At 39.9% G+C, this 26494-nt stretch overlaps 1 protein-coding gene across 1 annotated transcript in view; it reads right to left on the reverse strand.

The window, feature by feature from the left end:
• Positions 1–26494, reverse strand: part of FBXW8 (F-box and WD repeat domain containing 8) — a 112984-nt gene that overhangs the window by 42948 nt on the left and 43542 nt on the right. Inside the window, exons 5-6 of the mRNA XM_001374789.3 lie at positions 20138–20295; positions 692–888 (exon numbers count right to left, since the gene is read on the reverse strand). Coding sequence (XP_001374826.1) covers positions 692–888; positions 20138–20295 — 355 coding nt within the window. The remainder of the gene's footprint in view (positions 1–691; positions 889–20137; positions 20296–26494) is intronic.

The following is a 26494-nucleotide window of genomic DNA, read 5'->3' on the forward strand; positions in this document are numbered from 1 at the left end:
GGAAGGAGATGGGAATCAGGCAATCATTCCAAACCTGATCAATGAATCATAACTTCATTTTTTATTTTTCTGCTCACTCTTTATAATGCCAAAATCAAGTAGTTTCTATTAGACTCAAATTCATCACAAAGAATTTCAAGCCATATCTAATTATTCTTTCACATCTCCCAATACTCTTCAACCATAATAATGTATAGATTCTTTTAGAAACTGGAAGAAAATCTAGATTCTGAAAAAGTATGAAATAAGCCACAATCTAAAGAAAATACAGCTTCAGATGTGGCATCCTGTGGCAACCAATTAGCCAATTAACACTAACTTAGATCTGTGTTCACTCAAGAGTTACTCCTAATTTCACGTGAGAAAATCTTGGGATGAAGAACGCCAATTTTCAGTCTAGTTTTGACCAAAAAATTTAATTAAAGGGTGGGAGGGAGACCTCCCTCACCATATGGACTTGAATGACACTATAACACTCATTTTCACTTGAGTTTGGGGCCAGAAATTGATCTCAGATTTCTATGAGTAAGGGGCTAGTCCATTAGGGCACAGAGAGCACCAAGGCTTTCAATGGCTATGATAACTCCTAATATGTTCAACATTTTCCTCCAGCTTGGAAGGCCTCTTCTGGAGCCAATTCTAACTACCAATTATTAGGGCAGAGGAGAAGGTAACTGAACTAAGAACTCACCGACTTCTGAACTTCAAAATGAGCCACTGTTTCCCAATATCCCTTCTCATTGGGACATTCCACTCTGACCTCAAGGCCAGATGCTGTAGCAATTGTGGCACCTTCTAGGCTGAGTGCCAATGCCTGTATTCTTAGGTTGTGCTGGTAGCAATGGACAGGATCACGACCAATCATCAGACTCCAAACATTAACAGTTCCTAAGCAGAAAGAGACAATACAAGCAATACAATTAAGAGCATTAAATTATTCAGAAGACTGAGATATTTTCTTTGGTAACAAAGAACTGGAAAATAAGGTAGAATCCCATTGACCAAAAAATTGCTAAAAAGTTGTGGCACATCAATCAATGAATTAACATTTACTAAGCACCTACTACGTCTCAGGGATTGTGCTAAGTGCATGAACGAATTGGGATATTTCTGTATTTTAACAATGAATGAAAACGATTTAGAGAAGCATAAGAAGATCTATATGAACTGATACCAAACGAAGTAACTTGAACCAAGAAAACAATATACACAATGTCTACCACAATATAAATGGAAAGAATAGCATGAATAATAACAAAATGAAAAATGATTCTATGTATTATAGTGATAAAGTTTAGATGACAAAATACCCTCCCTTTTCTTTACAGAAGTGACAGAAGTAAAGGTGTAGGAAAACGGATATACTATCATGCTTGAATGACATGTTGATTGGTTTTACTAACCCATTTTATTCCCTTCTTTTTGTTTTTTATTCTTTGCTACAAGCAATGGCTCTCTAGATGAGAGAAGGGGACAGATTTGAACATCAAGGTGATGAAGAAACAAAAGAAACAGAGATAAGAAAAACAAGGATCCACAAATTGGGTTGATTTCTGTGTAACTGAAATACAAGCAATGTAGGGATATAAAGAAACAATCATTGCCCTCAAGGAGCTTCCATTTTACAAAAGGGATAACATGGACACATAAAAATGAGTAAAGTAAAAAAATATATACTTAACAAACTCAATAGTATGGATACCCCCTTTAATAATGAAAGTTATAACCTATCCACCACTCCTCATCCTATGTAATTCTTGTCCATCCTTGGCATCCTCTGCCATGCCAGCACTGCCAAGGTGAATACAAACTGATGTCAACAGCTGCAGCAGCCAAAAACATCATCATATGAGAGCCAACGCTCTGATGATGAACAGCTCCACACTTAGCTAAGCTGGTTCTCAGAAAAAGGCACAGACCATTGCTAGGACCGCAAGTGAGATGGACAAGCTTGACAGAGTCTGCTGAGCCTGCCCCTGTGGACACAGCCTGTGAGAACCCAGAGTCAACTCATACCATGATAAGACATCAAAGTCAGACACGCTTGGAAGCATTCCCTGATTGATTTAAGAAAACAAAAGTACTGAATAGTTATTTTCATCCAAAGCTGACCCCAGTGATCTCTGAATTGTCCAATCTGATGATCTCCCTTTTCTCAGACTTCATCGTTCCGGATCTCTGAGGCACTTAGCAAGCAGACCCTCCTCAGTACGATCTTCTCTCTGGGTTTCTGTGGCACTGCTCATTTGGTTCTCCTAACTGTCTGACCGCTCCTCCGGTCTTCTTTACTGGTTCTTCATGCACATACCATGGTTCCTAATTATGGACATAGTCCCAAACTTCTGCCCTAGGCATTACTCTCTTTACCCTTTAATGATCTTAGGGTCTCCCCTTGATAGTGTATTGGGGGAGAAGGGTGTCCCTCTGTAAGTTCCACCTACCCAGGGACTCTTACTTTTGTCTTTGTAGTTCCAGAGTCTGGCACAATGGTCTGGAACACAGCAGATGCTTCCTATCTAATCAATGCTTGTTGCTTGACTGACAGCTTACTTTTACACATCTCTGTCCACATTTACTAAACTGCTTCAATGTCAAAGTAACTGTGACCATTTTCTATAAAGGCACATCTCAATAGGATCCACATGTTTTTAAGATCCAGGTGCTGACTCCTTTAAAATGCAAAATGATGTGATAGTCTAGACCAGGGAGTTGAACTTAAAGAAAAAGGCAGGGTTACCAATCCACACATGAGGACCCTCCATACTGATTTAGAAACCCATATATTAACATTATTTAGGTCTTAAAGCATTTTTATTTATTTTGTTAAATATTTCCCAATCATATTTTAATCTGGTGCAGGCTGTACTGAGGATAGCACCACCACTGAGCCACTTAAATTTGATATTTCTGATCTAAATATGCCAATGAAATGGATTTTTTTCCTACTTGTAACACTGTAGGCTGCTGAATGAACTTGAAAGGTTCTTGAAAGCAAGGAATATTTCATTTTTCTCTTCATATCCCCCTATGCCAGTGGTGTTTGTATGTATGTATGTATGTATATACAAGTGTTTATATATAAATATACATGTGTGTGCACATATATTCATATAGATATAGATAGTAGATACCCAATAAATGCTCCTTTATGCTACAGGATCCAGTGAGGACTTAAGCCTTGCTGACCTACAGTTAACTTCCTGGTTCCAAATACAGTAGGGCCCCTTCATTTGTGACTTCAGTTATTTGATGCCCACCCAACGGGCCAGAAATCTTCCCAGGAGGCACCAGAAGTCCATCTGGGGTAGTGTCTGTCTCTGGTATTGATCTCTTCTGCTTCCACTTTCTTATTTTAAGGGTTTTTTTTGGGGGGTGGAGGGGAGGCCACAGAGTGCCGCATCAAGGGTAGAAGAAGGGAAAGAAAACCCATGCATATAGGAGGTCAGCAGGTATTTGCTTATATCTGCAGTTTCAGCATTTTCAGAAAGTATCCCGCCTGGATACAGGGGCCCTTATTGCATTCCCCACCCTCTGCCCCTTCTCTATAGAGTAAATATCAGGAGTAAATTTAGCTGGTTCAATTCGAATAGGAACCCTATTGATCACAGCTTTCATGACTTCTTTGAATATGGTGCGTGCTGGTGTCACAAACAAGCAGTCACCTTGGTCTGATGCAGATAGCTGTGAATGTTCCACTACCCAGTGAGGACCCAAATGAAGAAGGCCCCTGGCTCCTCAGGCATGGGAGCACACTTAGCCCTCTGGGCCTCAACAGGTCTCTCTTCTGTACTGCTCCCACTCACTGATACTACATATACACAATCCACTTACCGTCATGCAAAGGCAAATGGATCCACATTACTCCAGTCTTCTTCGGCACTCTGGTCAAGGTGCCAGTGAAATCAAAGTCATATAATTTAGCCTTTTCCCTAGGATTCCAGAAGGCTGTCGAGGGGCTCTCTCCCTCACTACCAAGGCAGCACCTGCTCCTTCATCTACCTTAGCACTCTGAAGTGGCCCATTTTATGATGCTAAAGTCCAGGGTCCCATTTCTTTTGCTTGGAACCACTCTAAGGACCCTAGGCTTTTATTTATTTATTTAACACTTACTTCTCTCTTAGAATCATTACAAAGTATTGGTTCCCTGAGAGAGGAATGGCAAAGGCTAGACAACGGGGGTTTATGTGTCCAGGGTCACACAACAAGGAAATGTCTGAGGCCACATTTGAACCAAAGACCTCCCATTCTCAGGCCTGGCTCCCTATCTACTAAGCCAGCTTATTGGCCCTTCAAAGCTTTTACTTTTCACAATTTTCTAAACCTTCTCATCACTGAATCCCCTCTGTGCTTCTCGAACCTTAAAGAGCCCTTGAGTCAGCTGGCCCCTTGTGTTCCAAATCTACTGCCCTCAAACTCTAGTGATTTTCCCCTTTCTTTTGCCAACATCACCACATCTTGATTTCCAGCACCCAGTCAATCAACAATATTTATTAAGTATGTTCTCTAATTCAGGCACCATGCTAAGTGCTGGGAATGCAAAGAAAGGTAAAAGTAGTCCCTGCCCAAGGGGATCCCACTCTAATGGAGAAATGACATGAAAGCAGCTATGTATAAACAAAATGCACACAGGGTAGCTTGGAAGTGGGGGCAGGGGCGGGGAAGGGAGGCCATTAAAGGCCCCATACAGGTGGGATTTGAGGTCAATTTTAAAGAAGCTGGGGAAGCCAGGAGGTGGAAGGGAGGAGGGAGAGCATTTCACCACTGGGAAGAGCCAGTGAAAAGGTTCAGAGTCTGGAGATGAAGAATCCTGTGAGAAAAGAGCAAGAAGCTTGGTGTCACTGGATCACAGTATATAGAAGATGACAAAGCCTAAGAGCAGGAAGGCTCGTGAAGGGCTTCTAAAGTCAAAGAAGAGAGGCTCTATTGGATCTTGGAGGCAAGAGGGGGCCAGTGGAGTGGACTGAGCAGAACAGCGGGTGCTTCAGAAAGACTCCTCCAGCAGGTGAGTGGAGGATGAGAATGGGTCGGAGTGAGGTCACTGAGCTAGTCCAGGGGTAGGTCCTCACCAGGGAGTGGCCACATGATCTGGGAGGAGGGGCATCTACAAAAAATGTTGTGAAGGCAGAAACAAGAGAACAACCAGACTGAAAATGTGAGGTGAGTGTAAGTGGAGAATGGAGAATGACACTAAGATAGCCAGCCCTGGGGCCAGGGAGGATATGGGAGGAAAAGTGGAATAGGAAGAGTGTGGGAGAGAGCAAGTTCTTTTAAACAAGTTGAGCTTGAGATGTCTAACAGGCAGTTAGAGATGTGAGACAGGAGGGGAGGAGAGAAGAAGGACTAGATAAATGGGTGGAAGAATCATCAGCATGGAAACCCCATGATAACTGACCCCATGAGAGTGAGCTGCTGAGATCACCAAGTTAAACAGGAGAGAGACAGAGGCAGGGGGGAGGGAGGGAGGGAGGGAGGGAGGGGGAGGGGGGAGAGAGAGAGAGAGACAGAGAGAGAGAGAGAGACAGAGAGAGAGAGAGACAGAGAGAGGAGAGAGACAGAGAGAGGGAGAGAGAGAGAGGGAGAGAGACAGAGAGAGATAGAGAGAGACAGAGACAGAGAAAGGAGTGAGACAGAGAGAGGGAGAGAGAGAGAGAGGGAGAGAGAGGGAGGGAGAGGAGAGAGAGAGGGAGAGGAAGAGAGAGAGGGAGAGGGAGAGAGAGAGAGAGAGAGAGAGAGAGAGGGAGAGAGAGAGGGAGGGAGAGAGAGAGAGAGAGGGAGGGAGAGAGAGAGAGAGAGAGAGAGAGAGAGGGAGGGAGAGAGAGAGAGAGAGACAGAGACAGAGAGAGAGAGAGAGAGAGAGAGAGAGAGAGAGAGAGGGAGGGAGAGGAGAGAGAGAGAGAGAGAGAGAGAGAGAGAGAGAGAGAGAGAGAGAGAGAGAGAGAGAGAGAGAGAGAGAGCGAGCGAGCCTGGGCAAGAGCCTTGGGTGACCCTTGTGATCAGTGTTGTGACCTGGAAGAAGATACAGCCAAGGAGACTGAGGAGAAGCGGTTCAGGCAGGCAGGAGAACTGGGAACGAACAACACCACGAGACCTAGAGCCTCGTTGGGGCCCAGGTGCTCAGAGGGCAAATTCAAACTGTCTGTGAACCCCCCATTATCGAGAAAGTTGAGGGAGGAAGTGCTTGCTTTGGGCAGCTGGACAGAAAGGTGGAGCATGTGAAAAATGTCCCCTAGTGCTGGGAATATGGGGAATGGAGCAGCTCCCTGAATGCCAGCTCTGCACACATACCATGTCTTCACCAACGAGGGGCTAAAGGAAAAAGACTGTCAAGGAAGAAGAGGAGGGTAACTGAAAGTGTAAAAGGCAACAGGGAGAAGAGAGGAGGAGACTGAAATAAAGGTCAGGTGAGGGCATTGAAGAGATCTTTGGTAACTGGAGAGAGTAAGTTGAATGAGGAAGTCAGAAGCCAGACTGCAGAGGGTTTAGAAGAGGGTGAGGACAAAATGTGGATCCATCAATCACAGGCAGCTTTCTGAAGTTTAGCCGCAGAAGAGATGGGAGTCATAGGACCATGGCAAGTGGAACTGTTGGAAAAATAAATGTTTTTTTGAGGACAGAGAACATGGACATGTTTGTGGGCAGCAGGGAAGGAACCAGTAGGCAAGGAGATGGAAGATCAGTAAGAGCAGGGGTGAAGAGGGGGAAAAATACTAATGAAGGTGGGATGGAAGTGTCGCTCATTCATGCAATTTTGCCTTGGCCAGGAAAAAGAGTTACATGTCCATGTGAGATAAGAGGAGGGGTTAGCAGGAAAAGGCACCTGAGTGATGTGAGATGAGGAGAAGGGGAGAAAAGGGCAGTTTCAATGAATGGTCTCAATTTTCTCAGTGAAAACTTGAGAATTTTCAGAAATTCATTTTCAGATTCTTCAGAGCACAGAAGTATGTTTTCTAGGAATTATTCCTAAGGGGAAAGAGAATGTACCAATTTTAGGAAAATAAACTGATAATGATAAAATGATAAAATAATTAAAAGTGTATACATAAAAGAAATCAATCTAGTCTCAAATTAAGTAGGCTTTCCAACCTGAAACTTAACCAGTTTTCTAAGTCTGTGTTGATGTGTAATCTTCTCTGTGCTGGGAACCCTGGTGCCTCTCTTCCCATCCGAAAATAGGGTCATGTCAAATTTGGTACTTGTCCACCTGAGCTCTCTGAATAAGGATCAAACAATTTCTGAATAAAATCCCATGCTTGTTCTCCAACAGTCGGGAAGTTTCTTTTCTTTTCTCTTTTTTTAAAACCCTTACCTTCCATCTTGGAGTCAATACTGTGTATTGGCTCCAAGGTAGAAGAGTGGTAAGGGCTAGGCAATGGGGGTCAAGTGACTTGCCCAGGGTCACATAGCTAGGAAGTGGCTGAGGCCAGATTTGAACCTAGGACCTCCCATCTCTAGGCCTGGCTCTCAATCCACTGAGCTACCCAGCTGCCCCCAGTCGAGAAGTTTCTTGATGGCATGGCAGGCTGCTCTAATCCTGTAGCTACAATAACCCCTTTATTATTTTTTTCTTCCCCAGGAGCAAATGGAAAATAAATAACACAAATGGATACCTACCGTCCATCACTCCCAAAACCAGATGAATATAACCTGACATATAAGTCAGCTCAAAAGCTCATAAAAGCCCTTTCCTTATAATCCAGATGTACCTTCTCTATAGCATTAGGCCACTGCTTGCAATAAATATAGTAAAAAACCTGTCACAAACTGGTTTGTGGGTTAGGTATAATACATAGCAAGCGATAGGGAAGGTAATTACATCCTGATAAAAGGCAGTATAGACAACGAGGAAATATCTGTACTCAATATGTATGCACCAAATGGAAGAACATCCAAATTTTTAAAGGAGAAAGTAGAGGAGCTCAAGGATGAAATAGATAGAAAAACTATACTAGTGGGAGATCTGAACCTTTCCTTATCCGAATTAGATAAATCAAATAAAAAAATAAATAAGAAAGAGGTGAGAGAAGGAAATGAAATATTAGAAAAATTAGAGTTAGTAGACATTTGGAGAAAAATAAATAGGGACAAAAAGGAATACACTTCTTTTCAGCAGTACATGGTACATTCAAAAAAATTGACCATGTACTAGGGCACAAAATCATTGAAAACAAGTGCAAAAGGGCAGAAATAATAAATGCAACCTTCTCAGACCACAATGCAATAAAAATAATAATTAGTAAGGGTACATGGATAGATAAATCAAAAATTAATTGGAAATTAAACAATATGATTCTCCAAAACCAGCTAGATAAAGAACAAATCGTAGAAACAATTAATAACTTCATTGAAGAAAATGACAATGGTGAGACATCCTTTCAAAACCTATGGGATGCAGTCAAAGCAGTACTCAGGGGGAAATTTATATCCTTGAGTTCATATATAAACAAATTAAGAAGGGCAGAGGTCAATGAATTGGGCATGCAAATTAAAAAAAACTAGAAAGTGAACAAATTAAAAACCCTCAGATGAAGACTAAATTAGAGATCCTAAAAATCAAAGGAGAAATTAATAAAATTGAAAGTCAAAGAACTATTGATTTAATAAATAAGACTAGAAGCTGGTACTTTGAAAAAACAAATAAAATTGACAAAGTACTAGTCAGTCTAATTAAAAAAAGTAAAGAAAAAAACCAAATTGACAGTATCCAAAATGAAAAGGGAGACCTCACCTCTAATGAAGAGGAAATCAAGGCAATCATTAAAAACTACTATGCCCAATTATATGGCAAAAAACATGGCAATCTAAGTGATATGGATGAATACTTACAAAAATATAAATTGCCTAGACTAAAAGATGAAGAAATAAATTACCTAAACAACCCCATATCAGAAAAAGAATTGAACAAGCCATCAAAGAACTCCCTAAGAAAAAATCCCCAGGTCCAGACGGATTCACAAATGAATTCTATCAAATATTCAAAGAACAGCTAACCCCAATACTATACAAACTATTTGACAGAATAAGCCAAGAAGGGGTTCTACCAAATTCTTTTTATGACACAAACATGGTACTGATCCCAAAGCCAGGCAGGTTAAAAACAGAGAAAGAAAACTATAGGCCAATCTCCCTAATGAATATAGATGCAAAAATCTTAAATAGGATACTAGCAAAAAGACTCCAGCAAGTCATCACAAGGGTTATCTACTACGATCAGGTAGGATTCATACCAGGAATGCAAGGATGGTTCAATATTAGGAAAACCATCCATAATTGACCATATAAACAAGCAAACCGACAAAAATCACATGATTATCTCAATAGATGCAGAAAAAGCCTTTGACAAAATACAACACCCATTCCTATTGAAAACACTAGAAAGTATAGGAATAGAAGGGCCTTTCCTAAAAATAATAAACAGTATATACCTAAAACCATCAATATACATCATCTGCAATGGGGAAAAACTCAAAGTCTTCCCAATAAGATCAGGAATCAAACAAGGATGCCCATTATCACCTTTATTATTTAATATTGTACTAGAAACACTAGCAGCAGCAATTAGAGAAGAAAAAGAAATTGAAGGTATTAAAATTGGCAATGAGGAGACCAAGCTGTCACTCGTTGCGGATGATATGATGATTTACTTAAAGAATCCTAGGGAATCGACCAAAAAGCTAATCGAAATAATCAACAGCTTTAGCAAAGTTGCAGGATACAAAATAAACCCACATAAGTCATCAGCATTTCTATATATCTCCAACTCAGTTCAGCAGCAAGAATTAGAAAGAGAAATTCCATTTAAAGTCACCCAAGACAATATAAAATACTTAGGAATCTATCTGCTGAGACAAACACAGGAACTATATGAACACAACTACAAAACACTCTCCACACAATTAAAACTAGATCTAAACAATTGGAAAAACATTGATTGCTCATGGGTAGGATGAGCTAACATAATAAAAATGACCATCCTACCCAAACTTATCTATCTATTTAGTGCCATACCCATTGAACTACCAAAAAACTATTTTACTGAATTAGAGAAAACCATAACAAAGTTCATTTGGAAGAATAAAGGATCAAGGATATCCAGGGAAATAATAAAAAAAATACAAAGGAAGGTGGCCTTGCAGTCCCAGACCTTAAACTATATTACAAAGCAGCGGTCATCAAAACAATTTGGTACTGGCTAAGAGACAGAAAGGAGGATCAGTGGAATAGACTTGGGGTAAATGACCTCAGTAAGACAGTCTTTGACAAACCCAAAGATCCCAGCTTTTGGGACAAAAATCCAGTATTTGATAAAAATTGCTGGGAAAATTGGAAGACAGTGTGGGAGAGATTAGGTTTGGATCAGCACCTCACACCCTACACCAAGATAAACTCAGAATGGGTGAATGACTTGAATATAAAGAAGGAAACTATAAGTAAACTAGGTGAACACAGAATAGTATACATGTCAGCCCTTTGGGAAGGGAAAGATTTTAAAACCAAGCAAGACTTAGAAAGAGTCACAAAATGCAAAACAAATAATTTTGACTACATCAAATTAAAAGGGTTTTGTACAAACAAAACCAAGGTAACCAAAATTAGAAGGGAAGCAACAAATTGGGAAACAATCTTCATAACAAAAACCTCTGACAAAGGTCTAATTACTCAAATCTATAAAGAGCTAAACCAGTTGTACAAAAAATCAAGCCATTCTCCAATTGAAAAATGGGCAAGGGACATGAATAGGCAATTTTCAGTTAAAGAAATCAAGACTATTAATAAGCACATGAAAAAGTGTTCTAGATCTCTTATAATCAGAGAGATGCAAATCAAAACAACTTTGAGATGGAATACTATTGTGCTAAAAGGAATAATAAAGTGGAGGAATTCCATGGAGACTGGAACAACCTCCAGGAAGTGATGCAGAGCGAAAGGAGCAGAACCAGGAGAACATTATACACAGAGACTGATACATTGTGGTACAATCGAAGGTGATGGACTTCTCCATTAGTATCAATGCAATTTCCCTGAACAATCTACAGGGATCTAAAAAAAAAATACTACCCACAAGCAGAGGATAAACTGTGGGAGTAAAAACACCGATGAAAAGCAACTGCTTGACTACAGGGTTGGAGGAGATAAGACTGAGGAGAGACTCTAAATGAACACTATAATGCAAATTCCAACAACAGGGAAATGGGTTTGAATCAAGAACACATGTGATAACCAGTGGAATCGTGCGTCGGCTATGGGAGAGGGAAAGGCGGGGGGGGGGGGAAGGGGAGGGGAGGAAAAGAAAACGATCTTTGTTTCCAGTGAATAATGTATGAAACGACCAAATAAAATAATGTTAAAAAAAAAAACAACTTTGAGGTATCACCTCACACCTAGCAGATTGTTCAACATGACAGCAAAGGAAAGGGGATGGAGGGGATGTGGCAAAGTAGGGACATTAATGCATTGCTGGTGGAGTTGTGAATTGATCCAACCATTCTGGAGGGCAATTTGGAACTATGTCCAAAGGGCGATAAAAGACTGTCTGCCCTTTGATCTAGCCATAGCACTGCTGGGTTTGTACCCCAAAGAGATAATAAGGAAAAAGACTTGTGCAAGAATATTCATACCTGTGCTCTTTGTGGTGGCCAAAAATTGGAAAATGAGGGGATGCCCATCAATTGGGGAATGGCTGAACACATTGTGGTATATGTTGGGGATGGAATACTATTGTGCTCAAAGGAATAATAAAGTGGAGGAATTCCATGGAGACTGGAACAACCTCCAGGAAGTGATGCAGAGTGAGAGGAGCAGAACCAGGAGAACATTGTACACAGAGACTGATACATTGTGGTACAATCGAAGGTGATGGACTTCTCCAGTAATGGCTTTACAATGTCCCTGAACAACCTGCAGCAATCTACGAGAAAAAAAACAAAAAAAAAAAACTATCCTCAAGCAGAGGACAAACTGAGGGAGTAAAAACACCGAGGAAAAGCAACTGCTTGACTACAGAGGTTGAGGGGACATGATCGAGGAGAGACGCTAAATGAGCGCCCTAATGCAAATACCAACAACAAGGAAATGGGTTCAGAGCAAGGACACATGTAATACCCAGACGAATCGCGTGTCGGCTAGGGAAGGGGTGGCGGGGGATTGGGGGGGGGGAGGAAAAGAAAATGATCTGTTTCCAATGAACAATGTATGAAAATGACCAAATAAAATAATGTTTTAAAAACTAAAAAAAAAAATACATAGCAAGCAAAACTCAGAGACCGCAATTTGTCTCATATTTTTGATGTTTCCACTGAATTACATGGTATGTGGACACTATTTCCAAAGGGGCAGCTTTCACCTTACCATCCTGGGTAACCCTGGTCCATGTCCTCCCTAAATCCTCCACTGAAGTCCAGCAAACAGGCAAAGGCCCTTTGGCTGGACTCTTTGGCATGCTGCTTAGATACAAATGAAGGCCATGAGGTATTACTCCGGAAAGTCAAAGCAAGAGACACAGGCTTTTTCCTGACAACATCTCCTTAGCCCAGGTAAAGGGAGTTTAATTCTCTGAGATAATCCTGAGAACAAAGAGATTATAACTATCTAATTTGTTAATGTTTAGAGTTTTTAGTGAAAGAGAGAAAAAAATGATGCATAAAATCAAAGCTGAGTCTTTTTAGATGAGCAAAAACAAAACGAGTTTGGGGAAAAGGGGGCAAAAACATGAAAGTAAGGAGGAGAGGACTTATGGCAAGGACCAAAGATAGCACCTGAGACAGCACCCAGTGGACTTGTGACCCTCCATCCTGACAGAGCCCTCTGACAGCACCAAAGGAGTGTTTAGTCCAATGAAGGCTATGAATGCTCATTAAGGATGAAATGAGTAACGATGGCTAGTGTTTTTGAAGAGACATAAAGCCCTGTTAAGCAGCTGTGGATGGGCACCCATGCCAGCTTGCAACATGCTCCTCCCATCTCCCAAAGGAGGTGAGCCAGAGTGTGGTAATGAAACTGCACATAGTGGAAATGGGATATAAATGAGTTTAAACTGATTTATGTTAGCTTTTGTAAAGATTACTTGATATCTGGAAAGTGCTACCACTGTGAAATAATGTAGACAATCCTTAAGACCTCTGCCTAATGGCACTTCCATGGAATATTTATATTCTTCGTCATGGGAACAAGGACCATAATGGATACCATTTTTGTTTTATTAGGGATGCATATTTAAATTAATCTGCTATTTGCCTAAACAATTAGCTGCCTCTGTTTTTGTGCACAAAGCCAAAATTGCAATTAGGCTTCCATCAAAAAGATAAGTCCCCACTAAAACTGTCCCGATGGAGTCATAAGAGTTCAGGGCAGAACTTTCCAAAATTACTTCTTAGCATAATGGTAATTATGTTAATTGCTTGAAAGGTAAATAACTGCTGAACTGGTTTTAAAAATACAATTGGCACTACCCCTCCCCTTTGATCTTTTCGATGAACCACAAATACCATTTAAAACAAGTTATCAATTTAGGCTGTTCTGCCTTGGCGGCTTCTCCAGTTGTAGTTTTTTCCAACTGTGGGTTAGGGAGTTTACTTGATTAGTAACTGATTCTAGACAGGAATTCCTAGCCACAGAACTAGCCATACAAGCAACTGAGTGTGATCCGAGTTACCCTGATTAAGTGTCTAAAGTCAGTAATTAGCGACCAGAGCAACTAAAATTAACTGGCTCTTTACAAAGAATTGGCAAAAGCAGTAAATCAGCCCAGGCCCACCAGTGAAAAGGGAAAATTTTATCAGAAATTAAAATGTGATCCGAGTCATTCTCTGGCCCTCTTGCCGTAACAATAAAAGCTACTCACATCTTCATAGCACTGTCCACAAATTATCTCATTTCACGTTGACAGCAATGCCAGAAGGTAACTGCCATGTTTTATTAGATGAGAAAACCAGGGCTCAGAGAGACCAAGACACTGCCCATGGTCACACAGCTAGAGAATGTCTTTAGCCTGACCGAAAACCAAATATCCCAACTCTTAAGTTTGGTATTCGAAGATTCTTGGCTTCTTCCATATATTCACCTCAGTGTCTTCAGTGAATATCACTCTGGAGAAGAGCTTGTTTGGGATAAGGAGCAGCATATGAGGGCTTCTACTGAGGGGCAAGGGCTGGAAACAGCTCGGTGGAGTCTTTGATTCCTTCAGTCTCAGGCTATATTTCAAATGTTCTAGGTCTCTCTCTAGTCTGAAGTGGATATGAGATGGATTCTGAGGGGGTGACACAGTAAACAAGGTAGAAACTGGAAACTTGTGAAGGACAGAAAAGCTGGAGGTAGACAAATTAAGATTCTGCCAGGCTAGTAGCAAAAAAAAAAGGGGGGGGGCTGGATCTGAATTATAGCAATAAAGATGAAACAAAATGCAGATCAAAGCTTGTGATTTTTCACCTTAATTTATTTGGGGTTTTGGTTTTATATGATTATTCTCTTACAAAAAAGATCAATACAGAAATGTTTTGCATGATGATACATGCATAACTCGGATCAAATTGCTTGCCAGCTCCTGGAAGAGTGAAGGAAGGGAGAGATGGAGACAATTTGGATCATATAACTTTGGAAAACTTATGTGGAAATTTGTTATTACAGACGACACTGAGCCACAGTCAGAAGAGACAAATGTATACGTTAGGAAGGACTTCAGAGAATATTCATTTTGCAGATAATGAAAATGAAGCCCAAAAGAGCAATGGCTCATACAAGGTCGCTGGGTCCAAGTGGAAGCAGCCTGGTACAATGTACAGAACACTAGCTCTGGTGTCCCAGGGCCAGGGTTTGACATTTATTAACTTTCTCATATTGAATAAGTCTCTCCCTGGACCTCAGTTTCTTGTTCTGTAAAATGAGAGAGTTGGCCTAGATGATTTCAGAGCTCCCCTTCTGCTCTAACTCTGAGGTCCTGGCCTCTATGAATTAGGATCCAAACTCAAGTTCTCTCTCTTCAAATCCAGAGTTTTTTTCATTATAATGTTGCCTCCCAAGAAGAAAGAATAAATTAAATACAGTGAATAATCCAGACGTTTAATTCCTATTGCAAGGACTTCTGTATACCCTCCTAACTGGCCTTCTTCTATCCACCTCCACCTTGTCTTCCCTCTCCAATCTATTCTCCACTCACTGTCCAACTGAGGTTCCCCAAGTCCAGGCTGCCCGTATCACTCCCCCTCTCAGGAGGCTCCAGGGGCTCTCCCCCCTTTGCCTTTAGGACAAACTGTTCCTCTGGTTTGTCCTTTAAAGCCCTAGACAATCTGGCTCCAGGCTGTCATTCCTGCTCACAGTCAACCTTCTCTCCCTTGCTGCTGCCCAGAGAGGACATTCCGGCTCCTGGCTGTTTCTCCCTCAGCACAGACTCTCTGGCCCTCAACCTGGAATGATTTCCTTCCTCACTTCCACTTCTTGGAACCCCCAGAATCTAAGCTCTCCTTAAATCTCAGTTCAAATGCTGCCTCCTTCCAGAGACCTTTGTTGAAGGCCCACCTCAATCCTGGTGGATAGTATTTTACATAATTATTGGTTTCCCTTAGTAGTCTCCCCTTAGTAGTAAGCTCCTCAAGGGCAGAGAAATTTAAGGAAAATTCTTGTCTATAAGTTAATTAGAATAATGCTTCATCTCAGTCAGAATTCAGGCCTTTGTAATCTACAGAAGAACACTTCACAGAGCTCCAAAATAAGAGGACTGAGGAAAAAGAACCTTCAAGCCAGCCCTGTGGCTAATGCCATTGAGTGCTGCACTGTCCAGGCTTCAGAGACTCTGCATGGAATCCGAGATGATGCCTACCTGGATGTAGAAGGATAGACCAGCAGGACATATGTTCCAGGCTCCCTGGGTAGTTCTGCTGACAACCTTTTCAATAGACTAAGGAGTCTTCATTAGCCAGGAACCAACACAAGCTACCTGTATGACTACCCAACTCTTCTCAGATAACTTAAGTCATCAATCATGGACAAAATCCAGAAGAGTTACATTACCAAAAACTGAGTCACTGTTGAGAAAATGAAATCGTATTTGCTCACTTAAAATTCCATTTATATCTCAAAACAGAAAAAAATACATGCTGAGCTATGCACAGCTAAATATAAAGATTCTGACAATTATCTCCAGAAAAGCAATTCATGCTATTCCTTCCTCAATATGACAGAATACCTACTTTCAAATATAACCAAACAACAGTTTTGCTAAAATAATAAAGCAACAGATCATCACCAATTCATTTCAAATAATTGATATCCTTCTGTTTCTATATGATGACTTTACAAATTTAGCAGTAAATTTTAGGGGGAAAAAACTTAGAGCATTCTGCTAGCCAAAAGATTCACATGCAGACAAAATAAAATGTGAGCATAAGTAAAAGACTCTAAAGCGGACAATCTCTCCTTAAGAAACATGGAGAGGTTTAAGTCAGCAGCTGTCACCACCACCTCCAATGCAGGTTCTGTTCCAACAGACTAGACATGGCACATGGCCATGACGGACTTGCTGTGCAACCTTGGGCAGTCCCTAGGTTGGGCAGGTCACTTAAAACAACCTCTGCCTCAGAGTCCTCATCTAAAAAACTAAGCTCTTGACCACGAAGGGATCCGATCTCTCCATTCCTCTTTTGGTCCTCCAAGCTGGAGCCTGTTATGCTTAAGCAGCAGACACATTTTAAATTCAATGGCCTTCTAAACTACAGAGACAAAAGACAATACTAGTAGGTCCCTTCATACCTAAAATGTTCTCCCAAAACACTAGTAACACTACTCTCTGGAGAAAAGGGTTGTCCTTTTCAATATGTCTACTGCTGATCTTTAGAAGGATTTTGGTATCTTATAAAACTATAAGACTAGTTAAGTCAAGCAAAAATGGTCCCTTTCTAACTGTAGACATGTCATTTCCCTTCTCAGTGGGCCCTCTACACCCACATCTATAAAAGGAGAGAATTACAAAGAAATAATCATTTGGTTAAGTCTCTTTTAGTTTAAAATTCTGTTTCTGTGGAAAATCATTTCCACTATTAAATATAATTTGATTAACCTTCATTAGTGAAAAGCTATCTTTAGAAGTAACTCAGAAAACATATATTCACTCCATGAGTCAGATATGTTTTAATATGATTATCTGATTTTAGCAACACCATAGGGGTCTTTAAAATCTTGACATTTCTACAGAATTATAACAGAAATCTTTGGAGTCCTGTCCTCCATAAAATTTAAGCTATGCTACTATGAAAATATATACGGTATACAGCAAAGAAATACTCAAAGATACTTTCCATTGTTAAAATGTTAAGAAAATATAATTGACATTTCAGACTATTATTGACAATTGACTGTGTGTGAGTACGCAGCCGCACGTGTGTGTGTGTGTGTGTGTGTGTGTGTGTGTGTGTGTGTGTGTGTGTGATGTATGAGAGACAAAGAATCAAGTCACAGAGAAACAAGAGAAAGAAAGAGGCAGTGAGGGTGTCAGAGAGAATTAGAAAATGAGAGAGAGAATAGATAATGCCAGGAAAGTTGGTAAGGTGGTAATCATGTTGATTTGTTCCATGGCATCAGGTAAAGAGAACTTTTGCCTTCCCTATCAATATACAAATACGAAGAGGGATGTAGTCTTCCTTCCTCCACTTCCATAAAAAGAGAACTTTTTTCACCTAAGATGTGCTCAATCTCACCACCAAAGAAATGAGTTTTCAAGACAAACTCTTTCAACAGGGAGGGGGTTTCAAGTAAAGTCCAATTCCCCAAAGTGGTGGCTTCAGGCCAAAGTCAGGCAAGCGTGGAGCAGATGGAGTCCTGGCAAGGTCTCTGCTGTCCCCTGCATTAGCAGCATCTGCTCATTACTCAGAACCTTCGCCTGCTTTATCTAATGCTCCAGGAAAGCATTTTGATTTGATTCATTTCAGGACGGTAACGTGCAACACAATTAGTGGTAAAATCAAACTGGAGAATGGCCAGTGCTGACAATCGGAACAAGCAGAAGAAAGATGAGGCCAGTGGGTTGGAATTCAAAAATCACAACTGTGGATCAACTTGCCAAATCTCAACGCCCCAGGTGTGTGTACAGTGTTCCTCCTGGGCAACAAGAGTGGAAAGGAGGTGGGGGGGACTTATTTTCTCCCCAGTACAATTTCCATCTCCCTTTCTCTTTTGAATTTGATTCCTCTGTGGTTAGTACATGTAGATATTCAACTGGGTCTCAATGATGGCAAAGTTCTCTTTGGCACAACCATCCAGCTGAGGTTCACTAGTCCACTTTATTATGATACTCTTCTTTCCTGTGGGGCATAGAGACAAACTCTCAAGAGCAGCCCCTATTACGTGATCTCTCTATCAACATTTTATCTCTTTTCAGGATTTTCTTTCAGCTATCTTAGAGAAAGGCAAGATCAAACTACATCTGATTGAAGTGCTAGCTTCAAATTATCTTTGTCCAGGAGTAGCTACTCTGCTAATATATTCTGTCAATTTGTTGATATGATCTAGGTTGAGTGACTACATGGAATGCTGGGGAGGAGTTAGGAACAGCTGATGTTTAGCTCAATAAATTTCCAAGTCTGGTTCAGAGGTGAAGAGCAAGGAGAGACAGAGAGGCAGAGAGACCGACAAAGAGAGACAGAGAGAGAGAGAAAGAGAGAGAGAGAGAGAGAGTGAGAGAGAGAGAGAGAGAGAGAGAGAGAGAGAGAGAGAGAGAGAGAGAGAGAGAGAGAGAGAGAGAGAGAGAGAGAGAGAGAGAGAGAGAGAGAGAGAGAGAGAGAGAGAGAGAGGAGAGAGAGAGAGAGAGAGAGGAGAGAGAGAAGGAGAAAGAGAGAGGAGAATCAGAGTGAGAACATTCACTTGCTTTTGAAAAAAAGAGAAATCTGGAAAGTTTTTCATAAGCTTTGGAAACATTTTCCTCATAATTTTGCAATGTATCCATGCTTTCAGTGGCAAGAGCAATAAACACTGATGAAGCCAATTTCAACCACTGATAGAAAATGAGGGCTTCACTGACTTGTGTATCACCAGGGGGAAGAGTTTAAATAAATCAGTCATGCGTTACTATGGATACCACTAGACACAAGAGCCATCATGAACTGTTTTAGAACCACAAAAGTAAACTTTGAATACTACAACATTTGCATAAAATTATGTGGAAAAAAATCATTTGGAAAATAGCAATAAGCCCAAGCTGCCATTGCAAGCTACAGTGTCTATGCAAGCATTTATGAAATATTAATAATAATGATAGCAGCAGAAGCAGTTTAGCTGGGCTACTTATATAAGGCTTAAAAAACCCCCATCAGATCATCAATGTTTTTGTACCCCCATCAAACCACAAGAACAAAGTTCATGCTGATAAAACCTTGAGATGGAAATATTTTCATCATTTCAGCTCTGGTTTTTATTTTTATTTTAAACTAACATTGTGTCCAACACCCCCCATTAGTTGTCTGACTTCGGTTTTATCCCCTGAGCCAGCTAAAGGTATTGTACTCTGCACTGCCTGGAAATCAGCAGTGGTGTTCTCACTTGAATCCCAACATTGTGAAATAGCATACGGCCCCATGTGAGGTGAGCAAAGCAAGACTTGTGCAGAACCTCTGAACATAATGGAGATCAGAACCTCGCAAGGCTGAAAACAAGATATTACCTCAATGCAAGGGCTAAGCAGAGGAAAGGACCTATTTATGTTCTTCCATTTCCATAATCTCAAATTTTGTGTCTGTCACCCATACACCATTTCCTTTGGACTGATTGGTTCCCTAGGGTAAAGGAGGCCAAAGCGTATTTAATATTTTACGGCAAACAAGTTATTTGCTTAAGATGGATTGGCTAGACTTCTGCCTGGCACTCAAATTCAATGCAACAATTCCAGTAGGAATTAAACACCAGTTTTAATGGGTGCTATGTTCCAATGCCTGCTAATGCATTTAGGGTTATTGGCCAACTTTTCCACATAAAGGCAAGTGTATGTGTATGTATGTGAACATGTGTGTGTGTGTGTGTGTGTGTGTGTGTGTGTGTGTGTGTGTGTGTAAGTGTGTATATAGAGAGGATTACGGGAAGGGGGAAGGGGGAGCCAGCCACAGCTGCTTAATTTTTGTAAAGCTTTTTTTTCTTAATAGGGAGGAGGTTTGTGGTTACTTACCATCCTCATAAGCCGCTACAGCCAGAGAGTTGTTTATCCTCACAAAGGAGACATGTGGCTGGGATCCAGGCTCAGCAGCGCCATGCATTGGTTCCAGGATGGGGGCTGTGTAGTCCCAGGTGCGGGTGTCCCACAACCGCACATCCCCTGATGTATATCTGGAAGAGAAGGGCATTCTTTGTTCCAAAAATGTTTCAGAGGGCGCCATTGCAGAGAAAATGGAAAGAGCCTTAAAACAACACAACAGGAATATAAGGTAGTCAAGACAAATTCACTGTTTCCCCACAAATAAGATAATTCAATGAGTGATTCCCAAAGGAGAAAATGTCAAATGAACAAACTAAGTCTATGATTCTACAGCAGAATAGGAACCATATAGAATTAACCAGATTATCCACAAAAGTGGACATGTTTTAAAAAAAGCCTCTTATTTTATAACATTTGAATTAACCAAACCATATCTTATATATCTTGCATTCATTAATGGAAATCTTTATTAGCATCATTGTTTACATGTATACACACACACACAGAAATGCTGTGTAGGACACTAAGGACTAATGGTTTTGTAGGCACAGGCTTCCAATACTTCATCCATGCATCAGATTTGACTGCTTAAAGTCCCTGAAGACTAATTGATTTGCTGATACAATTAAATCTTGCCTTTAGGAGCCAGACAATGCTGCCTTCTCATGAGAAGCTCTCTTGCTGAAATGCATGATGCTCTCCAGTTTTGTTTGCTTAGGTTTTGTAGAACAATTCTCACACTTCTGCTACTGCTACCATTTCAAACAACTGTTTCAGGTCAAATCTCAATAAGTATTTATTGTGCCTCCTATGTGCCAGGCATTGTGCTAAATACTGGCAGGGCCAGAGCATGAGCATATACAGACTCAGTGCTATCACCACCATCGTCGTCAATAGCAATGACAATGATAATAATAAATAATTATGTAGTGCTTACTCTGAACCAGGCACTATGCTATAATATCTCATTTGGTCCTCACAACAACCCTAGTAGATAGATGGTATTATTATCCTCATTTTACAGGTGAAAAAACTGAGGCAGGTTACATAGCTAGTAAGTGATTGACGCTGAATTTGAACTAAGGTTTCCTGACTCCAGGCCTGGCACTCTATTCACTGTGCTGCCTAGCTAAGGATAAATTTGGGTATAAAAATCATCATTTAGACATATGCAAAACCCAGTGGAACTGCTCATTGGCTACAGGAGCGGGGTGGAAGGAGGGGAGGGAAAGAACATGATTCTTGTAACCATAGAAAAATATTCCAAATCAATTAATTAAATAAAAATTTTCAAATAAAAAATAAAATGAAGGACCTTTAAAAATATCATTTATAGTAAAAAGTCCTCATGGTTCCCTTTATATGGATATTTACTACAAAACTGACTTGAGAGTAGAGGCTTTATTCAAAGTTTTATTAACAACTTTGTCTAGAGATAGTATAAATTATTCCTTTAAGTCTCCTACCACAGAAAATATGACCCATTTTGGAGTGGAAGACACTTTAGTAGCATAAACTATAGTATCTGGTTTCATTACTAAGGCATTATTCTTCCAACTGAAAGGAACTCTGATTCTACCTCAACTTTTCTTTTCCTATTCTCTGGCATTTCTACCACTTAAAGAATTATATGTTATAGCTTTGAGAATACCAAAAAAGGTTAAGTAATCCCTATTACATAGGACCTCATTGTCCTCACTCAGTTCAGAAGGGTGATAGACTATAGTTCATTGGATGCATATGGGATTTCCTATCCTAGTGCCTCATCTCCCAAACCTTTTAGCGCCTTGTACTACAGAAATAAGAGCTAGGGTTTACTATTTATGCTGAGACCTCAGTTTCCCTAACTACTTCACCAATGTTTTATCTTATAGATCTAAGAAAGGGCAAGAAACTAGGTGTTTCCTATATAAAACATGATTTGATACCAAGGCCTGAAAATCAGAATTGCCAGGCATCCCAAACATGAGACTGTCTCAAATCTCAGAGTATTGTCCCTTTTAAAATGTCCAGCCTTGTGGGCAGCTGAGTAGTGTAAACCTTAAAATTTCATAGACTTATGAATGTTGGAAATTTCCCCATTGGGAAATTTCATACTTGAAAAAATTTCCTACTGATAGTAAGAACTCTATTGAAATATGAAACTCCTTGGCATGGGAGGATCCTTCTCCTCCCTACTTAAGACTACTTTAGGACAGAAACCTTTTGCTAAACAATGGAAAGGGCTTTGACCTATGCTTAAGCATAGAACAGGAAGTTCTTTGAGTCATGATTGATTTTAGAATTGATACAATAGAGATACTTGGAATGACAGAACCAGGTCTTGGAAACTACAATCTCCACCCTACTCAGAATAACAGGATTTAGGAAGGGCTGCAGCAAAGATCAAGATTTAATTATTTGAGAATATGACCTTCAACAGACATGTGCAAAGGAGACAGACCTCTGGGTGGTCCTGGGTTAAGCTAGAGCCACCATTGGCACAGGGGAGACATCGACAGTGATTGGTAGTTTATTGAGAACTGAGGGGAGGGAACTTAGATTGTTTGCTTAAAGATAGTGGAGTCTGAGGACTAAGAGGGAAGTTGATGCTCTGAAGGAGGTCTGAGAGGAGAGAGCTCCTGGAGGGAGAGCTCCTGGAGAGGTCTTGAAGGAGGCTGTGGAAGGAGAACTCAAGAGGAGTCAGGAGGAGAATTCTCTGGAAACAATTCTTGAAAGGAGGCTCTCTTGAAGGTGGAGCCTGAGGTTGGCATGAGAAGCCTTACCTAGAGAGATCTTGGGTGAGTGATAAAACCAACTGACTGATTTATCTCTTACGACTGAGGTCTAGGCCTTATTGGCTTGAGGCCTTCATTCTTATTCCTTTCTTACTTTCCCTCTTTTTCTATTGATTAATCAGTGTATTATAAATTAAATTTCTCTATAAAACCCAGTTGGTTTGGGCATATTCATAAATTAGGAATATATTCCCTGGCGACCATCTTATATTTATATAAAACCAAGACACAGTAGAAAACATATTTCAGTGGTCATAATTGTTATATATTTCCCTTGCTCCCAAACATTTTAATTATCACAGTTTATGGCTCCCACTCTCTTATCTACAACTATTTAACGCTCAAAACTATTATAAATCTAACAGTTTATGGCGACCACAAAGGGTCTCTACTAGCAGCAACTCAATGACTCAGGACAATTCTGAGGGACTTATGACAAAGAATGTTATCCACATCCAGAGAAAGAACTGTGGGAACAGAAACACAGAAGAAAAAACATTTCCTTGATCACATGAGTCAATGGGGATATGATTGAGGATGTAGACTCTAAACAATCACTCTATCACAAATATTAATGATATGGAAATAGGTCTTGATCAAGGATACATGTAAAACCCAGTTAAATTGCTCATTGGTTATGGAAAGGGGGAGGGAAAAACATGAATCATGGAAAAATATTCTAAATTAATTAAATTAAAAAAATTTAATATAAGAAATTCAAAGAAATATGGGAAGATTATATGAACTAACATTGAGTAAAGAAGGTCCAAGGCACCACTAAACCATCCTGGCTCAAACTTGGGCATGTAAAACAGAACATGAAAAATGTCACTCTTCTAGTGACAGAAAGCTAGGGAAATATATACAGGTCACGTACACTGACAGACATGATACCAGGTCTATTAATTTTAAATATTTTTTCTTACAAAAGAGACTTCAATGGGAGTGGGGAGAGATGTATGTAAAAACAAAAAATGTCAATAAAACATTTAGAGGTTGAGTTCTTGTTTTAAGTAGGTCAAGTTCAAATGAAGAAAAGGGGACTTTAGTATTTTTTTATCTTATCATCAGTAAAATTCATTATTAGCTGGTAATTATACCAGTTATTAAAAGCCTACCAATTTTTGAAGCAATACATATTTTTATATGTGTACATGAAATGTGGAAAAAAGTATATCTCCATATTCTTGAGCCCTAAAAGAAATCAGACCACACCTGAAACAAAAGTAAAACAAGTAGAAATTTGAGAAACCTATAGGTTTCCCACTCAGTATTTACCAATCAATTTATTCTTTCTTCCATTCCTTCTCTCTTGTTCCTTGTTCTCGCATTTTTTAAAAACTCTTCTCTCCCTTTCAACTTTAACTAAAGCATACTTGTGTCTGAATACAAACTTTAGTTACCTTTTAGCTCTCTCCCCCCAGAGCCAACATTTTACTATTACTCTTAATCTACTGAATATGCCTCCTTCTTTCCTCTGACAATGCCACCACCCTGGAAGAGACTCACATTACATCAGGCCTAAACTACTTAAATAGTCCGCTTAAATAGCCCCACCATGAGTCTTTCTTCACTCTAGTGGAGCTGTCAAATTTTCCTAAAAAGCAGGTCTGCCCATATCTCTCCCCTACTCATTAAACTCTAGTGGCTACCTATCACCTCCAATATTAAATCATCTATTGGTCATTCAGAGTCTGCTTCTCCCCTTCCTCTCCAGTCACTGTATGCCTTACACCCCCCACCCAGCCTGTCACATAATTTGAGATCAATGACAAGCATTCTTGCTATTCCTCATATAAAATACTCCATCTCCTTCCTCTGATTATTTTCACTGGCCATCTCTCCTTTATCTCTGCCTTCTGGCTTCTCTGACTTTCCAAGTCCTGTCTCTACAGAAAGCTTTTCCTGGTCCCTTTTAATTCTAGTGCCTTCCCTTCATTGATTATTTCTCATTTATCCTGTATAAGGCTTGTTTGTAGATTGCTGTTTTAAGATTGTCTCCTGTTAGACTGTGGACTCTTTGGGAGAAGGGAACAAGTTTTTGCCCTTTCATTGTACCCTCAATGTTTAGCATAGTACCCACTCAGCACATAGAAAGTGCTTAATAAAGGTTACTGACTGATTTTTTTTAAAAAATCATTATTTCTGGAAAGAATAGAGTGTGTTTGATTGCATATTGAAAGTAACACTATATAGTAATAGTGCACTATATACTGAAAGCAATGAAAACATAAGGATATAGTTTCACATTTGAGATGATCTTGAAGTGTGGATTGTTCATAACAGGTAGCAAGTTAATAATCCTTGAATATTGAATGTTTAATCCTTCTTATGATAAAGAATGCTAGCCACCTCCAGAGAAATAACTGCTGGGGTGGAAATGCAGATGAAAACATATGATTTATCACTTGTTTATTTGGGTATATGCTTTGGGGTTTGAGTTTTATAAGATTTCTCATTTACAAAAATGATAATATAGGAATATGTTTTGCATGATAGTACTTATATAATCTAATGGAATTGCTTATCAGCTCCAGGAAGGGAGAAGGAAGAAGGGAGGGAGACAATATGTATCATATAACTCTGGAAAACTTGTGTGGAAATTTGTTAAAATAAAAAATTAAAATTTAGAAAAAAATTTAATACTTAAAATACCAAATGTTTGTTCCAAATTTATTTATACTATTTTATGCTACCATTAATCCTTTAAATTTTTAAATTGCTAGTTATGAATTGAACAAACATAGATAATAGGAATAATCTTACTGCAATTATGTCAACAAGCAAAATTTTCATTCAAGTCACACAGTTGTCTTTTCCAGTTTTTCTTATAACCATTTATATGCATTTGAAATCAGCTCCTATAGGATCATTTTCTTATAAGGTTTTTGAGCCAAGAATGTACCAACCAACCTGGTTCTATATTGGTCTGGTAGCATTATTATGCAACTTATTTTTATAATAGGACACTTTGTGGATGGAGAGCCAAGCACAGGGACAGGAGGTCCTTGGTTTAAATCTAGTCTCAGATACTTTCTAGCTATGTGACCCTGGGCAAGTCACTTAACCCCAACTGCATAGCCCTTACTGTTCTTCTGCCTTGGAACCAATACTCATTATTGATTCAAAAACAGAAGGTATGGGTTTAAAACACACACACACACACACACACACACACACACACACACACTAATTCCGGTTCCATTGCAGTATTTGCTTTAAAATTTTGAACTTTTAAAACTCCACAGAAGGCAGATAAAGCCACAGAACTGTTCCATCAGTAAACCACGAGGGAGTGCTAGACAGAATAAGAGAAGTTACCACAGGCTTAGATGTCAGTAAATGAGTGAGATTGCTAAATCTGTGCCCTTATCCTGTCTACCTGTGCTCCTAGAGTTACCTATGTTGCATGGGAAGTATCCCCAGGGCCTTAGAGCTGTTCTGAGATTCTCTTCCTTTTGTCCCCTTCTTCCCCCCCCCCCCCATATCCTATGTGAATCTTAGCCAGTGAAGTAATTTCTTAGTGGAGCTGAAGTCACCCAGAGTAGATTTT

The sequence above is a fragment of the Monodelphis domestica genome, chromosome 3 (genome assembly GCF_027887165.1).
Source record: "Monodelphis domestica isolate mMonDom1 chromosome 3, mMonDom1.pri, whole genome shotgun sequence".
Lineage (NCBI taxonomy): Eukaryota > Metazoa > Chordata > Mammalia > Didelphimorphia > Didelphidae > Monodelphis > Monodelphis domestica.